The sequence below is a fragment of the Cupressus sempervirens genome, chromosome 2, assembly GCF_028749045.1.
Source record: "Cupressus sempervirens isolate cs-2001-9-10 chromosome 2, ASM2874904v1, whole genome shotgun sequence".
Lineage (NCBI taxonomy): Eukaryota > Viridiplantae > Streptophyta > Pinopsida > Cupressales > Cupressaceae > Cupressus > Cupressus sempervirens.
Window position 1 is genome coordinate 119654686 of NC_143119.1, and position 19695 is coordinate 119674380.

Genomic DNA, 19695 nt, shown 5'->3' on the forward strand with positions numbered 1-19695 from the left:
CCATATGAAGGAATAAAGAAATGAAGAAGGCTTGAAGGCATTAGTGAAGGTTGATTGGAAAGTCTTGAAGTCACTAATGGTCATTTGTAATGGTCAATTTGATGTAAAGTTAAAAAGTCCTAAAGGTCCTGAAAAGCATCTTAGGACCAAATCATTTGTAAGGAAAGCCAATAGTGCCTAAATGGGATCTGCATGGGATAGGAGGGTCCTAGATGAATTTTTCAGGTCCTAGGAAGAGTTTGGATACAAGATTGATAGATTAGAAAGTAGATAAAGCAAATGAAACAAAGGTTATAAATTCAAATTTTTGAATTCTAATGGGTAGTTTGGTTTTGTGGGGAAAATGTATTTAAGGGATTAATTGTGTTTATAATTTTTGCAACTAACTTGGATTGGTTGATACAGTTGAGAGGCACCCTATATAGCTTGGTCAAGGCATAGGACAATCATGGTTGTATGATAGAACAACAATTATACAAACATGCACATAGAAATACAATAAAAAGTAACTTGTTTTGCACAAGCCTTTTTTTATAGTTATTTGAATTCTCATTTCATACATTCAAAATGATATAAGGACATCAAAAAAACTCTGTAAGAACATTTGTACATGATTTAAATTTATATTATGTTGATAATTGAAAAATTATTATTGACAATGTAAGGGTTTCTTGCATTTTATTACGAGTTTGAGCTTTGATATAGGAGAATGATCATTCCAATGATGTTCTAGCTTATTTCTCATGGAATGATCATGCCTTGACATGTATAACATGATGCTAACCCAAAATTACAAGAAAGTGTTGGAGTTTGGTGAGGAGAAGTGTTTGGAGGAACACTAAATTTGATGCAAAGGTATAGCAGTAGAGATTTTATCCATTGAAGAGATATATTTTATGTTAGATTCTAACCCAAAATTACAAGAAAGTGTTGGAGGATCGGTGACCACCATGAGGAGAGGTGTTTGAAGGAACATTAAATTTGATGCAAAGGTATAGGTCAGTAGAGATTTTATCCATTGAAGGGATATATTTTATGTTAGAATCAGTTAGAGGGTGCAAAGGAGATGGTTAATTCACTCTTGTTTGGTCAGAATTGATTTTGGAAGGGTGAGATTAAGAATACCCTAATTTAGTGAGGGTTTTGTGGATAAATTTGGGGCTTTTGGGTACATAAATCTTGTAGGAAAAAATTAAGTTGATACTCCTTTAATTAGGGCCATATTAAATTTCTATAGAAACTTGAAAGTTCAAGTGACGAGTCTGTAATAGGGTTTTTTTGTAAAAGTGCCATTTTTTCAACCTAAAAATAGTCATAGTAGTCTGGTTGAGCAGTTTGGTTTTAGACACCATATAGTAAGGTTAGGATATGTTAAAGTAGAGACAAATGGTTATCCTAATATACAATTTTTTTAGGATTCATTTAGGAAATTTTGGAGAAAAGAACTAATTTATGTTTGGAGGCCTAAGTGTCCTCTAGGCCTCGTAGGACAAGATATTGAGTTTTCCTAGAAGACAAGGGTTTAAAACATTTCAAATCAATTCTTTAGGTTGGATTGGATGTTTAGAGACCCTTAAAATCCTCTTGGGTCCTTGGGAAGATTAAATACATGGTTTGGTTGACAAAGGTCCTTTAGCACATTTGAAGGCATTGGGAAACAAGCCTTGTTTTGAGCACTTGACAAGAAAATTTTGAAGCCTCAATATGCCTCTACATCAATATGTCTTAGTATAGAGCATGCTATGATAAGTGCACATGCAAAATTGCTCTAATTTCTTGTGAAAGTTAAAAGACGTTGAACTCAGGCTTCTAAGCATTTGAGTAGGCTTCTAATTTCAAAAAGGCAAAAAATAAAAACTAATGTCTTTAAAAGGTTATTTTAAAATTTAATTTGTGTACATCACTTTAATATGAGATAAATTTACATTTATAAATAACAATGAAACAAGTATACCTGTATAATATACACAATTTATCATATAATTTACGATTATTGTAAAAACATAGAAGCTCATAGATAGAGAGAATAAAGATAGCAGGATTAAAATGGAGATAATGGGTGATTAATTGCATAGTCAAGTCTCCATCCTATGATCATGTAGGAGTGATTTCCTTGAATGTGATTGTTAGTAGGTATGAGATGCGACTTATATAAACAATCATATTTTGACCTTTTTGTACATAATGAATCTTGTAGCATTTGCATTGACTTCAAAAAAGCATGAACAATAACCATAATCATTTATGTCACATAAAAGACACTAAAAGACCCTGTCGACATTTGATGTACCATTTAAAAGCATAGACTATGTTCAAAGATAGCCATAATGACAATTGGTACCCTTCCCCTACATCAATTAAATACCTCACTTCATAATAACATAAATTTTTATTAATAATAAGTCAAAGCCTACAACACAATGGTAAATCATGAGCCTCTCATCTAGGAGGTCTTGGGTTTGAGATTACTCGAGCTTAACACAATAATAATTAATCTCAACAAATAATAATAAATAATCTAGGCTTTGACCCATTACCTATCAAAATGTAAAATCATTAATAATATCCAACAAAAGCATAGGTACAAATACTTCTGAAGTGTAAAGCCCTAGATAGAGAGAATAAAGGTAGTGAGATTAATTGGAGAGAATGGATGACTACTTGTATAGTCTAATCTATATCCTACATCTACACTGAAGTGATTACCTTGAATGTGTCCTTAGTTAGTAGGTATCGAGTGCATCTTCTAAATAACCACTTTATGACTCTAATGTACAAATCCTACATTCATCTAGATTCCTAAGAATAATGGCTATAAGCACTCATTTCTTTCGTAAACAATTGTTAAAATCAATGCAACTTTTAAAATTTTAGAAAGTGCAAAGTTAGTTATAAGAACTATTCTTATCCTTCCTCTACATCAATTTAATATCTCACTAAATGAGGAGATAAGTTTACCTTTTTATAATTTACAAAATTTCTCATTGAATTATGTTTAATCCTCTAGGTTTTGAAAATAAAGATAGTAAGATTAAAATGGAGGGAATAAAAAGGGTGACCAGCCTTCTCTTGGGAGTGGGCCAACGACCCTCTCTAGATTCATAACATAGCTTAATTGTCTTCGTTGAGACATTAGATTGATCTTTTGGTGCATTGATAATATAGCTTGACAATGAGAGAAATTTACTTTTATGACATCCTCAATTTCTCATAGTTATAATTATCTTAAAAACTTATTAAGCCCCTAGATTTATTCTTAAAACTTGTAACTCCCTAGACTTTGAGAATAATAAAGATGGTAAGATCAAAATGGAAGGAAGAGAAGTAATTGTATAATCCAGTCTCCATCCTCTGCCCACGCTGGTGTGATTGCCTTGAATGTGGGCTTCATCATCGCCCTTGACATTGAAATAAATTGGTCCTCCCATAAATCACTCATTTACCGTGGCATATAATCTGCGATGAATGACGGAAACAAATCAACTATTCAATGCACAGAAGCTTGACTTGTGCATTCACTGTGGAGGACTGCCAAGGAAAACCTATTTCTTTCCTTTATTTTTAATGGCGTTTGTGCACACTGTTTTCATGTCAATCAAGAAAGCGCATCTGCGCAGTGTTTATCTCCTCTTTTTTCCTTTATTTGCCTCGCACAAAAAGCATGCAAAGACCCATTTAACAACGGCTACTTGTTTGGCTTCCCTTATTTGTTTATGTCTATGTAATGTAAGGCATTGTTATTGTGTTGTTGTTTGTGTGTGAGATAAGAAATGGGTAGAGCACCTTGCTGTGAGAAGATTGGACTGAACAGAGGGCCATGGACAAGAGAAGAGGATCTCAGTCTCATTCAGTATATCAAATCTAATGGAGAAGGCTGTTGGAGGACTCTTCCAAAAGCTGCAGGTTGTCAAAATGGAGGGTTCTATCTATGAATAATGATGGGAATATTTTATAAAACACAAATCTTTTAGATTGAATGGCATCAGGTTTTTACAATTATTGTTTTTTGAATTATATTGTATTAGAGTTTGTCATTGACTATTGATCACTGTTATTACTAGATTAGATTGCATTGAGATTTATTGTTGTTTCTAGGTTAGAGCGTATTGAGATTGTTGTGTATTTGCTTAAGATCTTGTAGAAATTCTCTCTTCATTTTTTTAAGACATGGGTAATGCTTTCTGCGTCCCTTGGTTCTTGTATGAACTTTTTTTCTTTCTAGAATTGAATTTGTTCCTGTTGTTGATAACTATTTGTATGTTCTGATTTTGTTCCCTTGGTTCTTGTATGAACTTTTTTTTTCCTAAAATTGTTTGGTTCTTGTATGAACTTTTTCCTATTGTTGATGTTTGTTTGTATGTTCTTTCTATCTGATTTTGTTTGGTGAATTCGGTTTGGTGGATAGTTCTCTAATAAATCTCCAGAGTTCACTCTTATGTGAAGAAATGAAAGGTAATATTTAGTGGTAAAGGTAGGTGAGTCTGAAGTAGATATATACTGTTTTGGCCAAAAGTGTTTTTAATATATTTTATAAAATGAATTTATGGTGTTATATTATATGATATAAGATTACAAAATGAATGATGAATTTTATTATTATTATTGAGAATCATGAATTAAGAAGCATCTGTGAGATCAAGGTTCTCTAAAACACAATATGATTGTTTAAAGTAGAATTTCATTAAGATTGTTTAATACAATCCAACCAAGATAATTTAGAACTCAACACTGATATAATTGTTTGGAACATAATTTCTACTTCAAGAATAAAATTTAACTTTTCTAAAAGTTAATTTTAAAGATTTTATAGTAAAAAATAAGTTAATATTTTTATATTATATTGAAATATAAATTTTAGATTAAACTCTGTCAAAAAATTAAGGGTTACTTAGATTTGGTTGAAATCTGTCAAATTTGAGAGTTATCTAGATGATTCTATCAAGATAATCTAAAATACAATTCTACTAAAACTATTTAGGCAGGGGTCGTATGGAGGGGGGCTTGGGCTCTATTTTTGTGGAGACCCGTGATAAAAAAAATTTAGGAGCTGAAGGTTTATTCATAATCTTTTCCTACAAAATAGAGCTCCAACTGGAACTGGAAATAGCCCCACAAACTTAGGAAGTTTGTTGCCACATGTCAACAATTTCTTTATTTTTCCATCAAAGCTAATTAATAAATTTAAAATCTCATGTTATTTTCACTCTAAAATTCATGGGAGCTACTTTTTTAAAACTAAAACAAATTTAAAAAATCATAGGTCATAAAATAACTACTCTATTTTTATAATATTTAAAATCTTATCATATAAATGATATTCAATCTTTTATAATATTTGAAATTTCCTAACATAATTCATTTTAATTAAAAAATCACTTTGTACCCTCTTCCATGAAGCGTCTATAGCTGACCCAATGGCTGTGATTTGAAATTTATATATTATTATTAAAATTAAAATAGAACTGCTTTTAATTTTTAAGTAATTAATAAATTATAATAATTAGAACCAAAGTAAATTTTGATTATTTGATCAGGAATACAATTCTATTAATAAAGAAACATTCTCTTTCAATATATTAATATAAAAGAAAGTTTTTTCCTCAAAAGATTTCGAATAAATCTTTCTCCCAAATATTTTTGTCATGGAACTTTTAGCTTAACAAAAATATAGCTCAAGCTCCATCCATAAGACCTCGACCTAGACTCTAAAAACATACTAGAATTTTTTTATTATTTAAATACCCAATATTCAATTTAATCAAAATTTAAAATTTTAAGTTCAACTTGGCCTTAAATGTACTGTCACATATTATTCATCCACAGTAAGTGAAGTTACAGTAATCTATAAAACAATGAAACAGTAAATTTGAACAGATTATATCACAAGATGATAAATTTTTCACATAAAAGCTGACAAATTGGGGGCACACAGGTCTTTTGAGGTGCGGGAAGAGTTGCAGGCTAAGGTGGATCAATTATCTGCGGCCTGGTCTCAAGCGGGGCAATATTACTGAAGAGGAAGACCGCCTAATCATCAAGCTCCATGCCCTTCTGGGTAACAGGTAAATTGGTTAGAATAATAAGTTTTCTCTATGGAAATCTAACTTCAAATTCTAAGGGATATATGGAATTCTAAGTTGTAAATATTAATCTTTTATAGATAAATTTTCTAAATAAGTGAATTTTAAAATTGTAGTTCCTGTTCTTTCATAAATGATTGTAGTATTATTGTTTGAATTGAACAATATTAGTCTCATTTATATATGTATTAGTAAAACTTTTATTAGCTTCATATGGATGATGATATGAACAAAATAGTTAAAGTTGTGATTCTTAATTCTGATGGTATGATTTATAGTCTTAGTGTTCAAAAGAAACTATATTAGTCTTATGGGCTGTCCGAGCTGGAACTTTCAATGCCCGATACAAATGTCAGATTTTAGGCCAGGCTGTTAAGCCATGTCACACATCTCCAAGGAGGTGCTGACCACCAAGTCAACAATAATCTACCCCTCAGCACCAGCTGAGTCTTCAGCACTTACTGAAGAGAGACTTGAACCCGTGACCCAATACTCTAATACCAATTGTTGGAATCATTTGCAGTTGCATCAAAAGCTTGAACTTTCAATGCGCAATACAAATATCAGATTTTACAACCCACAGGATACGGTTCACAGGATACGGTTAAACCGTGTTACATATCTCCAAAAAGATGCTGACCACCAAGTCAACAACACGTACAAATACAATTAGAAACTGAAAACCATGTTAACAAAATTCATTCACTTTCTTCATAACTCTCTTCATAACTATACCCCCACCTTGAAGCTGCTGTTGTTCTCCTGATCAACAGAAGAACTTATTTAATTTCAGATTGATAATGATATGAACAAAATATTCAAATTTTTTTTGGATCTTCTTTTGAGTGGTGCACAAAGGAACTATATTAATCTCACACTCATACTAGTAAGAACTTGTACTGGTCTTATATTGATGATTACATGAACAAAATATTCGAAGTTATAACTATTGATCTTAGATATTATGGCTTTTCCTTCTTAGAATTCAGATTATATTGTAGAACAAAATTTAAAGTTGTATTAGTCTCAAGATTGTACTAGTAAGAACTTGCATTAATCTCATATTGATGTCTCATAAGAACAAAATGTTTATACACATTGGACAACTTAATACATGCATTTCTACTATTGCAGGTGGTCATTGATTGCAGGGCGACTTCCTGGCCGAACTGACAATGAAATAAAGAACTACTGGAACACCCACTTGAAGAAGAAGCTCATAAACATGGGTATAGATCCTCAGACTCACCAACCCTTCCAACCCAAAACAAATGGAAACACTAATCCCTACACTTGTGAGGATTCAAAACCTTTTGGAGATAAATCAGTAAGAAGCCCTTTGAACCTCCAGAAGATCAATATGACACAAGTGACTGATGGTAAAGAGCCCAAGATTCACGATCAAAGATCAGATTTGTTAAATATCAATGACACTCTGAGAAAACTCTCAAATGGGTTTAGCAAAGTCGATGCAGAAATTGTGGATTCCAAGATAATCAATGCAAAAGCAGAGCATGAAGATAATCCCTTTGAAGCATCTGATTCCATTAAACAGTCCAAAAGTTGCAATTCCTCAAGTATGGATGATAATTCCTCTAAATGGTCTGATCTCTGTATTCAACCGGCAGAAATTCAAGTCACTGATTCATCCACACAAGAGAGAGTTGAAAATGATGATCATAATAGTACCAAGGAAACTAGTGGACATAGAGTAAACAGAGTGCCATCATATCTTCAGCTGTGTGATGGCAGTCCATCAACTGCACTGTCAAATATGATAGACAATGAGCTGTATTGGAACTCGGAGATGATGATCATGCAACATCCTGTGAAATTGGAACTTGTTGAGCGAGAAGAGCCTTCTTTGGCTCTCACTGAGTCAGTTTCATCACCTCTCTGGAATCTCTAACTTGGTTTAAGAACCACAATTATTGTTTCTATTGCTTTGAAATCGGAGAAACTTAGTGTGATGAACTCTTAAGCTATTATACCTCATAGTTTTGTCTTTAGGTAAACACTATAGTATGTGGCGACTCTGATAAATCCTTTGAGTGATAGTCATAGTTTTGTCTTGTGGGATTTGAGCTGCTATAAGTCCCATGTTTATGACTTTTTGATTGAAGTTAATCTTGGGTCTTTGATGTGTATGTAATCCAGGGTTTTGTGAGAGTTCTAGTATAACTTGCAAGCAGATTTAACCAGGAAGAAAATCCATGAAGGTGATTCAAAATATAGACTTTTGAGGAATGCCGAGCTTGAATCCAACTTGGGAGATGTAAAGATGATAAACTATCATGTTAGAGAGTTAATCGAATCAATTTTATTTTTCTTTAAGTGATTTATGTGCTGAAGAGTGATGATCTTTTTATGATACTTATTTGATAGAAAAAGCAAGCTAAAAAATGTGTGGAAGAAAATGAAAGGTTGAAAATACTACGCTTTACCATATTGCACAAAAATATCAAAAATATCAAGAAGATATTTCTATTGATCAAAATCTCTTTTCTTCTTTTCAGCATTATCTATTTTGTTACAATCTAATGTGATATTATATAATATGTATGGAATTTCCATTCTTAATTTGTATTCAAGCTTCTAATATTTTCTAATCTTAATTTCTATTCAAGTTTGTAATTTGATTTGATTGCATCTTAGTGACATTTATTGTATTGTACCTAATATTATTGTATTTACTCATGTTCAACTAATCAATTGTTTTGTCTTAATGAACCAATGATAAATAAGATTTCTTCTTCATTTAATTATTTCTAAAGTTGTAATAAATATTTATTAATTATAAATGTTATATAAATGATTTATTTCAATTATCTATTTGATCTTCTAGGACCCCTATTCTCGGAAGTATCCTCCATATTCATTTTCTCCAACAAGATTTTAGGATAACAAAATTACAATATATAATAAAGATTTTAAAACAAACATATAATGTTATTATAAAAGTTAGAATGAACTCCTTTATATGCATTCATAAAATGAACATTTACAAATGATTTAATTATAAAAAATATATAAAATTAATAATCATCAATAGTTAAATTCAATTTTTATTATAAGTCTATAGTTTAGTAAATAAGTACTTTGTAAGCATATGTTCCTTCTTGGTCCCCAATAAGGTATTTACAAATAGAATATTAATCTATGAAAATTGATAAAGAGTAAGCTTATAATTAATAATAATGTGCTAAATGTAATAGTCACATGCCACATGGTAAAATCCTTTATTTCACTCAAAAGGAACCAAAGTAAAACAATGGTAATTAGGTGAGGTGGATACTATGAAATATAAATAACTTGAATTGGTCCATCTATTTGTAATTAAACATAGGAGGTGGAAGGGAATAACTAATAGGAAATTTTGTTCATGTTTTAACTTAACTACCTATATGCCCAATTGTGTAAAATTGAACAGATTATCCAAGTAATTCCTACTGCATGCATCATTTTCCCTAATCAAAGAGCTTTCTTGGCTCCTGTAGTCATGGCATGAAAAATAGAGTTGCCCAATAGATAGGTTACTATGCCACAAATTCTTGTCATAGCTGATAGGCCCAATAACTTGAGAGATAAGAAAACGAAAGATATATCAACCTGCTCGACTGATCAAAATTAGAGGGAAAACCACCATGTACTATCTTGCTTCTCAAATTTATAGGGAGCATCAAGTTCATTCTCCTTCATTGTAACATTGAAAGATTGATTGGAACTGAAAAACTATCGTGTTAAAAAAAAATTAATTTAGAGCATTATCCCAAACATCCTTTCATGTTTTCTAGTTTCCCTCTTGATGGTTTAATATTTTGAGAATTGTCGAGTGAACCCTTCCCACATGTTGCTATCCAATCTTGGACATAGAACTCTCCTTCATCTTGAAGGAGGTTTGAAAAACATTTTGATGACCAGCTACTAGAGTCTCTCCATATAATTTCAAACCTACATATGTAATAAGAAGAGAAAATCATAGCAACACTGCTTAAAGGCTCTCAATTACAAGAAAATAATTCTTATTGAAGTTAGCTCAAATAAACCAAGTGTCTATCACTATCTACTTTCAATATCAATCATAGAGATACTAATGAAACACTCTACATACAAATCCATTAAATCTCGATCAAAAGGTTCAAAAAGCAAGGAAACTAAAGGCTAGTGCACCCAAAAAAACCAACCACCCATGTAATAATTACCTACTAAAATTGAATTCAAATTAATTGCAAGATTCTTTAGAGGACTAATTTAATCCTAAATTCACACCATGCAGTAAATAAAAAAAATTATTACAATCTAAAGCACAAATAGATATTACTAGGTGACAAGTTGTCTCTGACAAAATATCTTGGCTCTATTCAAAGATCCTTTAAACATAAACTCACAAGTTCTGGATATTAGTGCTTGCAATGATTGTTCCATTTTAGTAGTAATCAGTATATTGAATGAACAACTGGTACTTAACACTATATAAAATAGATAACTATCGTAATACTGACAATTAAAAATTCAATTTGATTTTCATTCATACGAATATGTCAAATACCTTTCAGTATGTGACTCTTCTCAATTTTGTAATTATTTGAAATATTTTGACCCTATATTTATAGGCAAAGTTTAGCACATGACACAATTTACAAATGACTATTAGGTCAACCTTGATCCAAAGGATTTACCCTAGACTGATACAATGATTAGAGAGTAACAGTAAGGCTTGATCTAATAACAACTTACAACTTTATTTGTAGATTACAGATCATTGTTTCAATCCTCCATTCTTCTTGGCTTTCACACTCTTCATCTTTAATAGCTTGTTCACCCTTCAAGCATCCATACCCTTAATCCTTCTTGCTTTTCTTGCTAATGCGGACTCTTCTCTTAGGTCACTGAATGAAGAATACCCTAGACTCCTTGTCTTCCTTAGGTTCTCACACATCAACTCTTGCTTTTGACCAGTCATCTCTATAAATAGAGAATTAAGATATTTTGTCATTCATCCCCCATCGTCCATTTTAGGGTTAGGTTAGATTAGGTAGGATTCAATGAATCTACCCCTCATTTCATTCCATTCCCTTCTAGAAACTTATCCTTCAATCCTTTTTTAATTCATCTCAAAATAGTTTATCTTGAATTCTGTGCCAACAGTTCATCAATCTTATCTTCCACACAGTCTACGCAATCCAAGAAAATAAACATGTCAGCTTAGATTCATTGAATTCTCGATCTTTCTCATAATGCTAGAACTCGGCATTAATTGGCTTATGATGCTCAACATTCACTGTCAAAACACTTGGCATGAGCTAAAGTTTACTAGTTCTCAGCATCAACTAAACTTTACTCAGCTCACATTGTTTCACTCAACTTACACTGAATTTGAATTTACTCAACTCCAACTGATTTTCTACTCGGCTTGCACTAACTTTGCTTAGCACCTACTATTTACTCAGTCAAGCTTGGAAAACAAACTTCATTTAACTTGTTCTTCTAACCTTATTCAATGTAACCAACCTTTGCAACCTTAAGTAGATTATCAATGCACTATAATATCATTGCCTTAACTGATTCGTGTACTCCTTTTCATATCATAACACAAACTCTCCTCTAGGTGCTATTGTTACCTCATTTGATCAAATCCTCTTCATCAATCAAACAAATGATAATACTTAAATCATATAAGCAATTATCTTACCAGCAAGTAGTAGGTTTGACATCAATGACAAAGAAATGATTGAAACACATTTATCATATTTATATCAATCTATTTAAAACAATCTTCCTCTTTGGCATTAATGGCAAACCGAATTGAACAAACTTAATCAATAAGACCAAAAAAATACAAAAAGAAAATAATTCCTTGTATTGAAATCTCTCCCTCTATCAGCAACTTTCATCTTCTGAAGAAGTTACAAAATTATGTTCTAATCAACAGACAATCAACTCATCCTCATGACTCCCTCTTGATCACTTCTTATATCTCCCTCAACATTATCTCCCTCTTACTAGGTAGATGTAATCAGTAGGTACATTGTGCATTTTCTCCTTCTGAGTATTTCAATTCCTTTATCTCCTTCTTTTTTTAATTTTATATCTCCCTCTTTGACAACAATGCCAAAGACATGTCATCTTAATATGCAAATATGAACATTTTCAGTTTCTCCCTCTGTCACCTTGCTTGTGACTAATTTGTAATTCCATTTCTTTGATTACTTTAGGCAATTTCTAAAGTAAGATCCACTTGCAATCAATGTGTAACATATGTCAATCAACTTAATTTGATGTAGGGCACTCCTCATGCTTCTTAGATAGCCTTTGATAGGGATATCACCCTAGTTTACCTCTTAGATACTTAAGAGCAGCCTTAGGTAATGCTTTTGCAAGGATATCAACAGTTTGTTCTTTGGTGTTGACATATTCCATCTTCACCTCTTTATCTTGAACTAATTCTCTCAAGTAATGATACTTGATTGCAATGTGCTTAGTCTTTGTATGCATCAAAAAATTCTTTGATATATTTATAACACTTGTATTATCACAATAAAGTATCATAGGTTCGGTGATTTTCTCCTTCATACTTTTAAGTAGTTGTTTGATCCATACATTTTTTATACAATTCATTGTAGTAGCAACATATTCAGCTTTAATAGTAGATTGAGAAATATAGTTTTGTTTCTTGCTAGTCTATGTAACCGACCTTTTGCCTAATAAAAATGGGCCTCCATTGGTGCTCTTTCTATCATCAATATTTCCAGCCCAGTCAACATCAATATAGGCTCTCAATTAAAATTTCTCTTTTTTCTTGTAGTATAGACCATACTCCTTTGTTCCTTTTAGATATCTCATTATTCTCTTTACTACCATCAAGTGATTCTCTCTAGGATGAGCAGAGAATCTTGCAACTATCCCTATAGATAATGTAATATCAGGTCTACTATGTACTACATATTGTAATTTACCAATCATAGACCTATATTATGTTTGATTCACCTCAACTAAATTATCATTCTTTGATCATTTATGTCTTGTCACCATAGGTGTAGTTACTAGCTTGGAATCTTCCAATCCAAAAGTTTTTAGTATCTCCTCTACATATTCCAACTAGGTAATGTATATACCATATTTCATTTGATGTACTTGCAAACCCACAAAGAGCTTGATCTCTCCAAACATAGACATCTCAAATTCTTGTTTCATTTCTTTTGCAAAAGCATTACATAAAGTATCTTGACCTCCAAATATGATATCATCAACCAAAATTTCAGATAACAAATTATCTTTAACTTTCTTTGTCTTCAAGTACAGACTATTGTTATCATTGGTCCTCTCAAATCCAATCTTCACAAGATAATTATGAAGTCTCTCATACCATGCTCTTGGTGCTTACTTCAAACCATAAAGAGCTTTGTGTAGTCTACATACCATGTTTTTGTTGTTTGCATCAACAAATCTTTCTAGTTGTTCTATATAAACCTCTTCCTCCAATATACCATTCAAAAATGTAGACTTAACATCCATTTGATAAACTTTGAAACCTTTATATGCAGAGTCATTACTCCTTCCAATCTTGCAATAGGAGTGAATGTTTCTCCATAGTCTATCCCTTCTTCTTATGCATATCCTTTACAGACTAATCTTGCCTTGTCCCTTTTTACTTCACCATTTTCATCTAACTTATTTATGTATACCCATTTGGTACCAATCACATTTTTGTCTTCTAATCTAGGAACTAGAGTCCATGTCTTATTTTTCTCAATTTGTTCAATCTCTTCTTCCATGGCTTTACTCTAGTCCACATCTTCTACGGCATCTTTCACTATTTTCGGTTCTTGCATGCTCAGTAAACATGTGTCATTTCTCAATGTGTTCCTTGTCATTGGTCCAACATCTTTATTCTCAGTAATTTATGCAGTAGGATGATGTCTCTTGACATATTTAGATAATCTTGGTTCTGTTCTATTTTCTTCACTTGGTCTCTCAACTTCTAAATCACTATGTACCTCTTTGTCAGGTAGTTCAACATCTCTTTCATGTACACTAGTCCCAAAATTAGAATGTGCCTCAACTTCATTCTGTAACTCAGCACCTGAATGTAGCTCGGTTCCTAAATGAAACTCGACATTGATAGTATGTAACTCGACAGTCATTGAAACTTTTTGTTGGTTTGGAATTTGATTTACAACATCTTCTTCAGCGGCATACTTTCATAAAAGTGTACAAATGATTTGTATTCTCTAGTTCCTTCATAGGTTTGGCCTCATATACTTTTGTATATTCATTAGATTTCACATTTTCACTTTCCACAACTTTTTTAATGTTAGTGTCTAAATATTTATAATCTTTACTTCTTGTGGAATAACCAAAAAATATACCTTCTTTACTTTTTGTATGTAGTTTACCATTCCTAAAATCTTTAAGAACATAATACTTGCTTCCAAATACCTTAAAATATTTTACATTAGGTGAGTATCCACACCATAGTTCAAAAGGTGTTGAATGAGTACCTTTCTTGACTTGTACACGGTTCAAGGTATAGAGGGTTGTACTCATAACTTCTCTTCAGCATTTCAAAGCAACATTTTTCTCTATCATGAGTGTCCTAGTATAGTCCATTGCAGACCAGTTCCTCCTTTCGACAATTCTATTTTGTGGAGGGGTTCTAGGAGCATATGTGTGTTTTTTGATTCCTTTATCATTAAAAAACATCTCAAACTCATTTGATGTAGATTCTCCTCCTCTGTTAGATCTCAAAATTTTTAGATTTTTACCTATTTCTTTCTCAACTTTTTCTAAATACCACTTAAACATTTGGAAAGCATTAGATTTTTATTTCAGAAACATAACTGTCATCATTCTAGAATAATCATTAACAAACAACATAATGTACTTATCTCCTTTGTGTTGGAAATTTGATTGAAAAGATCATTATAAGAAGAAGATTGATTGCAAAGAGGGAGATTGTTGATAGAGAATGTTTTCAATCATTGTTTTGTCATTGATATCAAACTTACTATTTGTTGGAATGACAACTGCTTATAAGATCCAAGTACTATCACTTAGTTGATTGATGAAGAGGATTTAATCAACAAGATATAAAAAAAGTACCTAAGGGAAAGGTAAGGAAGTGCAAGGATCAGTTAAGACAATGATAAAATGATGTTGGAAAATGAAGATGGTGTAACTGAGAGGGGAGGGGTGAATCAGTTACCACAAAAACATTTTCAAAAGTCCCAAAGATGCCTTAAACTTAGTTGTTGCTGCTTCAAAAATCACTGCTTAAAACTTGATAGGTGTTTAGTTAATTTATGAAGCATTTACTGAAATAAGTGACTATGCAAAAGAAAGTAATCGTTAACACAGTAGACACCAGATTTACGTGGAAACCCAATATGGGAAAAACCACCAGCAACTAGTCACCAATTTTCACTCTTCTGAAGTGAGCCCTGTTAGGAGCCAACCCTGTTAAAGGTTACAAAACACATTGTTAGGTGTGACCCTGTTAGAGGATTTAATCACCCTGTTAGGAGTGGCCTTGTAAGAGGTCTTTTGAACAATTCAACTGAATTGCCACCCTGTTAAAGGATTTATGAAATGGCTGTTAAACCAACTCTGTTAGGAGATTTTGGAATCACTGTTACAATGGTTAGAAAGCAACAATGAATGATCTGAAAATACATGCAACTTATCTTGCTGAATACAGATCTCAGTTTTGCTCCACAAGATCCTTACTGATCAAATATATCTCTGCAGCTCCAAGATTTCCCTCTGCTCAATTTTGCTTAGGCACACGCAAGTCTCTTCCTTGCACTTCCTTGCACTTTTCGTATATTCATTTCCTCCTCTCTTCCACACATTTTCCGCATCTTGAGCACCTCTTTATATACTATACATAATACCAGGTCGGCCCAACCAACTTGTCAAAACAATTCCAAAGTCGACTTGCCCAACCAACTTGACGAAACATATTCCAAAGTCGACTTGAACTAAAAACAAAATTCTTCACTGGCCGACGCTGCTCGGTCAATACAGAACAAAAACTTCCTTCCTGTGTTAACCGGCAGAACTCGGTAAAAACTACAATTACCGGGGAATTCGGTAAACCTGCCACTTCCTTTGGAAACCGACTAGACTCGGTAAAAGCTGTCTTCAACTACCGAGTGAGCTCGGTGAAAACTCGGCTTTCCTTAGCTTACCGTGCGAACTCGGTTAACACTAACCGTTTGCTGCAAAATCCTTTGATACCCGAGTGATCTCGGTAAGAACTAAACTTTCCTTAGCTTACCGAGTGAACTCGGTTAACACTAACCGTTCGCTACAAAATCCTTTGATACCCGAGTGATCTCGGTAAGAACTAAACTTTCCTTAGCTTACCGTGTAACATACAGGAACGCTCGGTATACACTGCAAAAGGCTTTTACTGACCGACTGAGCTCGGTAGACTTTGTAAACTGTTTTCCTGGTTGATAGAACTCGGTAGACTCTGTCTGATAACTGATATGACATTTGTGTAACATCAAAGACAATACACAATTACTTAATTGTATCCAACAAAAAGTACCTAAGGGAAAGGTTGAGTTATGGTTTTGTAAGGAAGTGCAAGGATCAGTTAAGACAATGATAAAATGATGTATTGATAGTATACTTGAAGATACAAAGATTGAACACTAAAATTTAGAAGTATAAGTTGTAACAAGGTTGACTGCAAAGCTTAACTAAGTTCATCAAAGAGTGCCAAGAAAGCTAGTTTGAGCTGAGCAAATTTTCAGTTAGTGACAAGCAAACACAAAATCTAGTGTGTACTAAGTGATATAGAAGGAACCGAGCATGTTCAGGTGCTGAGAAAACTTCAAGTGCCGAGCATTAGGAAAACTTAGTGGATTCCAATTGAATCCATAGTAGGTTTTGAGCATCAGTAAAATGTAGTTGGTGTAGAGTAACACAGTATGTGCTGAGCACCAGAACTTCAATAGTGTTAAGTTGTTGCATTATTGGAAAAATCAAAGTTCGCCAAATCTAAGCTGATAAATTTGTTACCTTGAATTTTGTGAACCAGATGGAGGATAAGGATGATGAGTTGGAGTTACAGAATTTTATGTAAACCATTTTTGAGAGAATTTAAGAGGATTCTTCAAGATTTTTCTAGAAGGAACAAGATATGGGTTAGATTTAATGAATTCTACCAAATCCATTCAAGCCAAAATTAAAAGAGGGAAGAATTGAGCAGGAAAGAGGATTCCAAATTTTTATTTAAGGAGTCATAGGCCAAGAAGCAAGAGTTGTTGGGGTGGAAAATTGAAAAGTGGTTGAAGGTTGTCAAGGTGAAGGCATCAAGGAGAAGGAAGAACACAGCACATAAACTTTTCTTTGATTAGTGGTCAAAGAGAGATGATTACGCTAGTACATTGAGCATGAAGACTCAAGGAGACAAAGCTTGAGAGGAGGACAAGCTATCAGAGCTAAAGAGATTGAAAGCCAAGAAAATGTTATGAGTTGAACAGAGATCTGAAATCTACAAGATAAGTTGTGAATTGTAATCAGGTCAAAACCCCTTATTGTTACTCTCTAGCAATTGTATCAGTTAGGGTAAACTCCTATGGACTTAGGTTGGTTTAACAACCATTTGTAAATCTTTTAATAGGGTGAAATTCCAAGAGAATGTTCAAAATTCCTTTAACCAGGCCCACTTCTAATAGGGTGGTTAAATCCTTTGACCAAGTCACATTTAATAGTGTGTTGTAGCCTTTAACAGAGTAGGCCTTTCACATGGCATCACTTTAGAAGAGTGAGAATTGAGTAGCATGTTACTGGTGGTTTTTTCCAAATTAGATTTCCACATAAACCACTGTGTTATGTGTTGATTCTTCATGTGTTATGCTTGCATGTTGATTTACAATAACTTGCTAAATAGGAAAAGTTTAAGCTTAGATGAATGGATAGTTTAATGGGCTCACTTTACTTGATGAAAAAGTTTTATTAGGACATTTGGACCTTGAATAACTAATTCACCCCCCCACCCTTAGTTATTCTAAAGCATTTCTAACACTTTGTAGCTTTGCACTTCGATTGGTTGACACAAGTTAGTATGAAAAAACTCTAATACTCCTTTAGAGGTATGAGTCTTACTCTTAAAACTTGACTTTGTCATTTTGCCTAACTGAAGTTGTTTGCAAATTATATTGTCAAGCTTTTTCAACTTAGGTAAACCTCTGACTCTTCTCATGTTACTGATACTAACTAAGTTATCAAAATTAACATGACATAACCTCTTGTTCCATAGCCACACATCATCAAATTCTAAAACTAAACAAGTAGCATCCTCTATATCGAGGTAGAATAGATTACCTCTAGTTTGATCACTTTTTCCAATCATTTTTCCTCTAAACAAATCACATTGCAATTAAGTATCACTATGTAAGAGAATTGGTGGAAGACAAACAAGTGAGAATGGAATATGTTAGCTCAAAGGAATAGATTGCTGACATCTTCACAAAAGCACTACCTAAAGATGCTTTTGAGTATCTTAGAGGAAAGTTAGGGGTGATACCCCTAACCAAGGCTACTTGAGAAAAAGCAAGACTGCCCTACATCGAATGAGTTGCTTGTTAAAATATTGTGAATTGATGCAGAGGATACTTACTTTATGATCATGCCTAAAGTAATCAAGTACTGAAGTTTCAAATTAGTCACAAGGCAAGGTGATAGAGGGAGAAATTGGAATACCTGCAAAATGCTATACTTGCATGTTAAGATGTTGAATAATATGTCTTTGGCATTGTTGTCAAAGAGGGAGATTATGAGTAGAAACTAATCAAATCTACAGGATCAAATGGATAGAGGGAGAAAGAATGGAAGAGGGAGTCATAAGTAGCACAAGAACAAAGTGAACAGTGAAAAGAAAAAGGAAACAATGGCTAAGAGGGAGAAGCAAAAGTAAAGTACTCAAGATACAGATCAGAAAGGGAGATGTGAAAACTGATGGTAACATATTTTTCTTTTTGGCATTTGACTTACTATTCTAACCTAGTTAGCATTTTGATAACTTGGTTGAATAGTTTGGTCTGATGGTTGATCAGTTTGGTTTGCCATCAATGCAAAAGAGGGAGATTGTTGGAAATCTAATTGAAAAGATCATTGTAAGAAGAAGATTGATTGCAAAGAGGGAGATTGTTGATAGAGATTCAATCATTATTTTATCATTGATGTCAAACCTGCTATTTGCTGAAATGACAACTGCTTATAAGATCCAATTACTATCACTTAGTTGATTGATGAAGAGGATTTAATCAACAAGATGTAACAAAAGTACATAAGGAAAAGGTTGAGATATGGTTTTGTAATGTAAGTGCAAGGATCAATTAAGACAATGGTAAAATGATGTATTGATAGTATACTTGAAGATACAAAGATTGAACACACTTCAAAACTTTAGAAGTATAAGTTGTAACAAGGTTGACTGCAAAGCTTAACTAATTTCATCAGTGAGTGTTGAGCAAGCTAGTTCGAGCCGAGTAGATTTTCAATTAGTGTCGAGTAAATGCAAAATCTAGTGTGTGTCGAGTGATATAGAAGGAGCTGATGTGTTCAGGTGTCAAACTTCAGGTGTTGAGCATCAGGAATA

At 32.9% G+C, this 19695-nt stretch overlaps 1 protein-coding gene across 1 annotated transcript; it reads left to right on the top strand.

Annotated features, from left to right (window-relative positions):
• The first annotated feature begins 3500 nt into the window (after positions 1-3500).
• LOC149571306 (myb-related protein 315-like) lies at positions 3501-8068 on the top strand. Its single transcript, XM_089808844.1, has 3 exons — positions 3501-3903; positions 5933-6062; positions 7215-8068. Exons 1-3 carry the CDS (start codon positions 3771-3773, stop codon positions 7987-7989), a joined length of 1038 nt encoding a protein of 345 aa, XP_089664970.1. The 5' UTR covers positions 3501-3770; the 3' UTR covers positions 7990-8068.
• The last annotated feature ends 11627 nt before the right edge of the window (positions 8069-19695 follow it).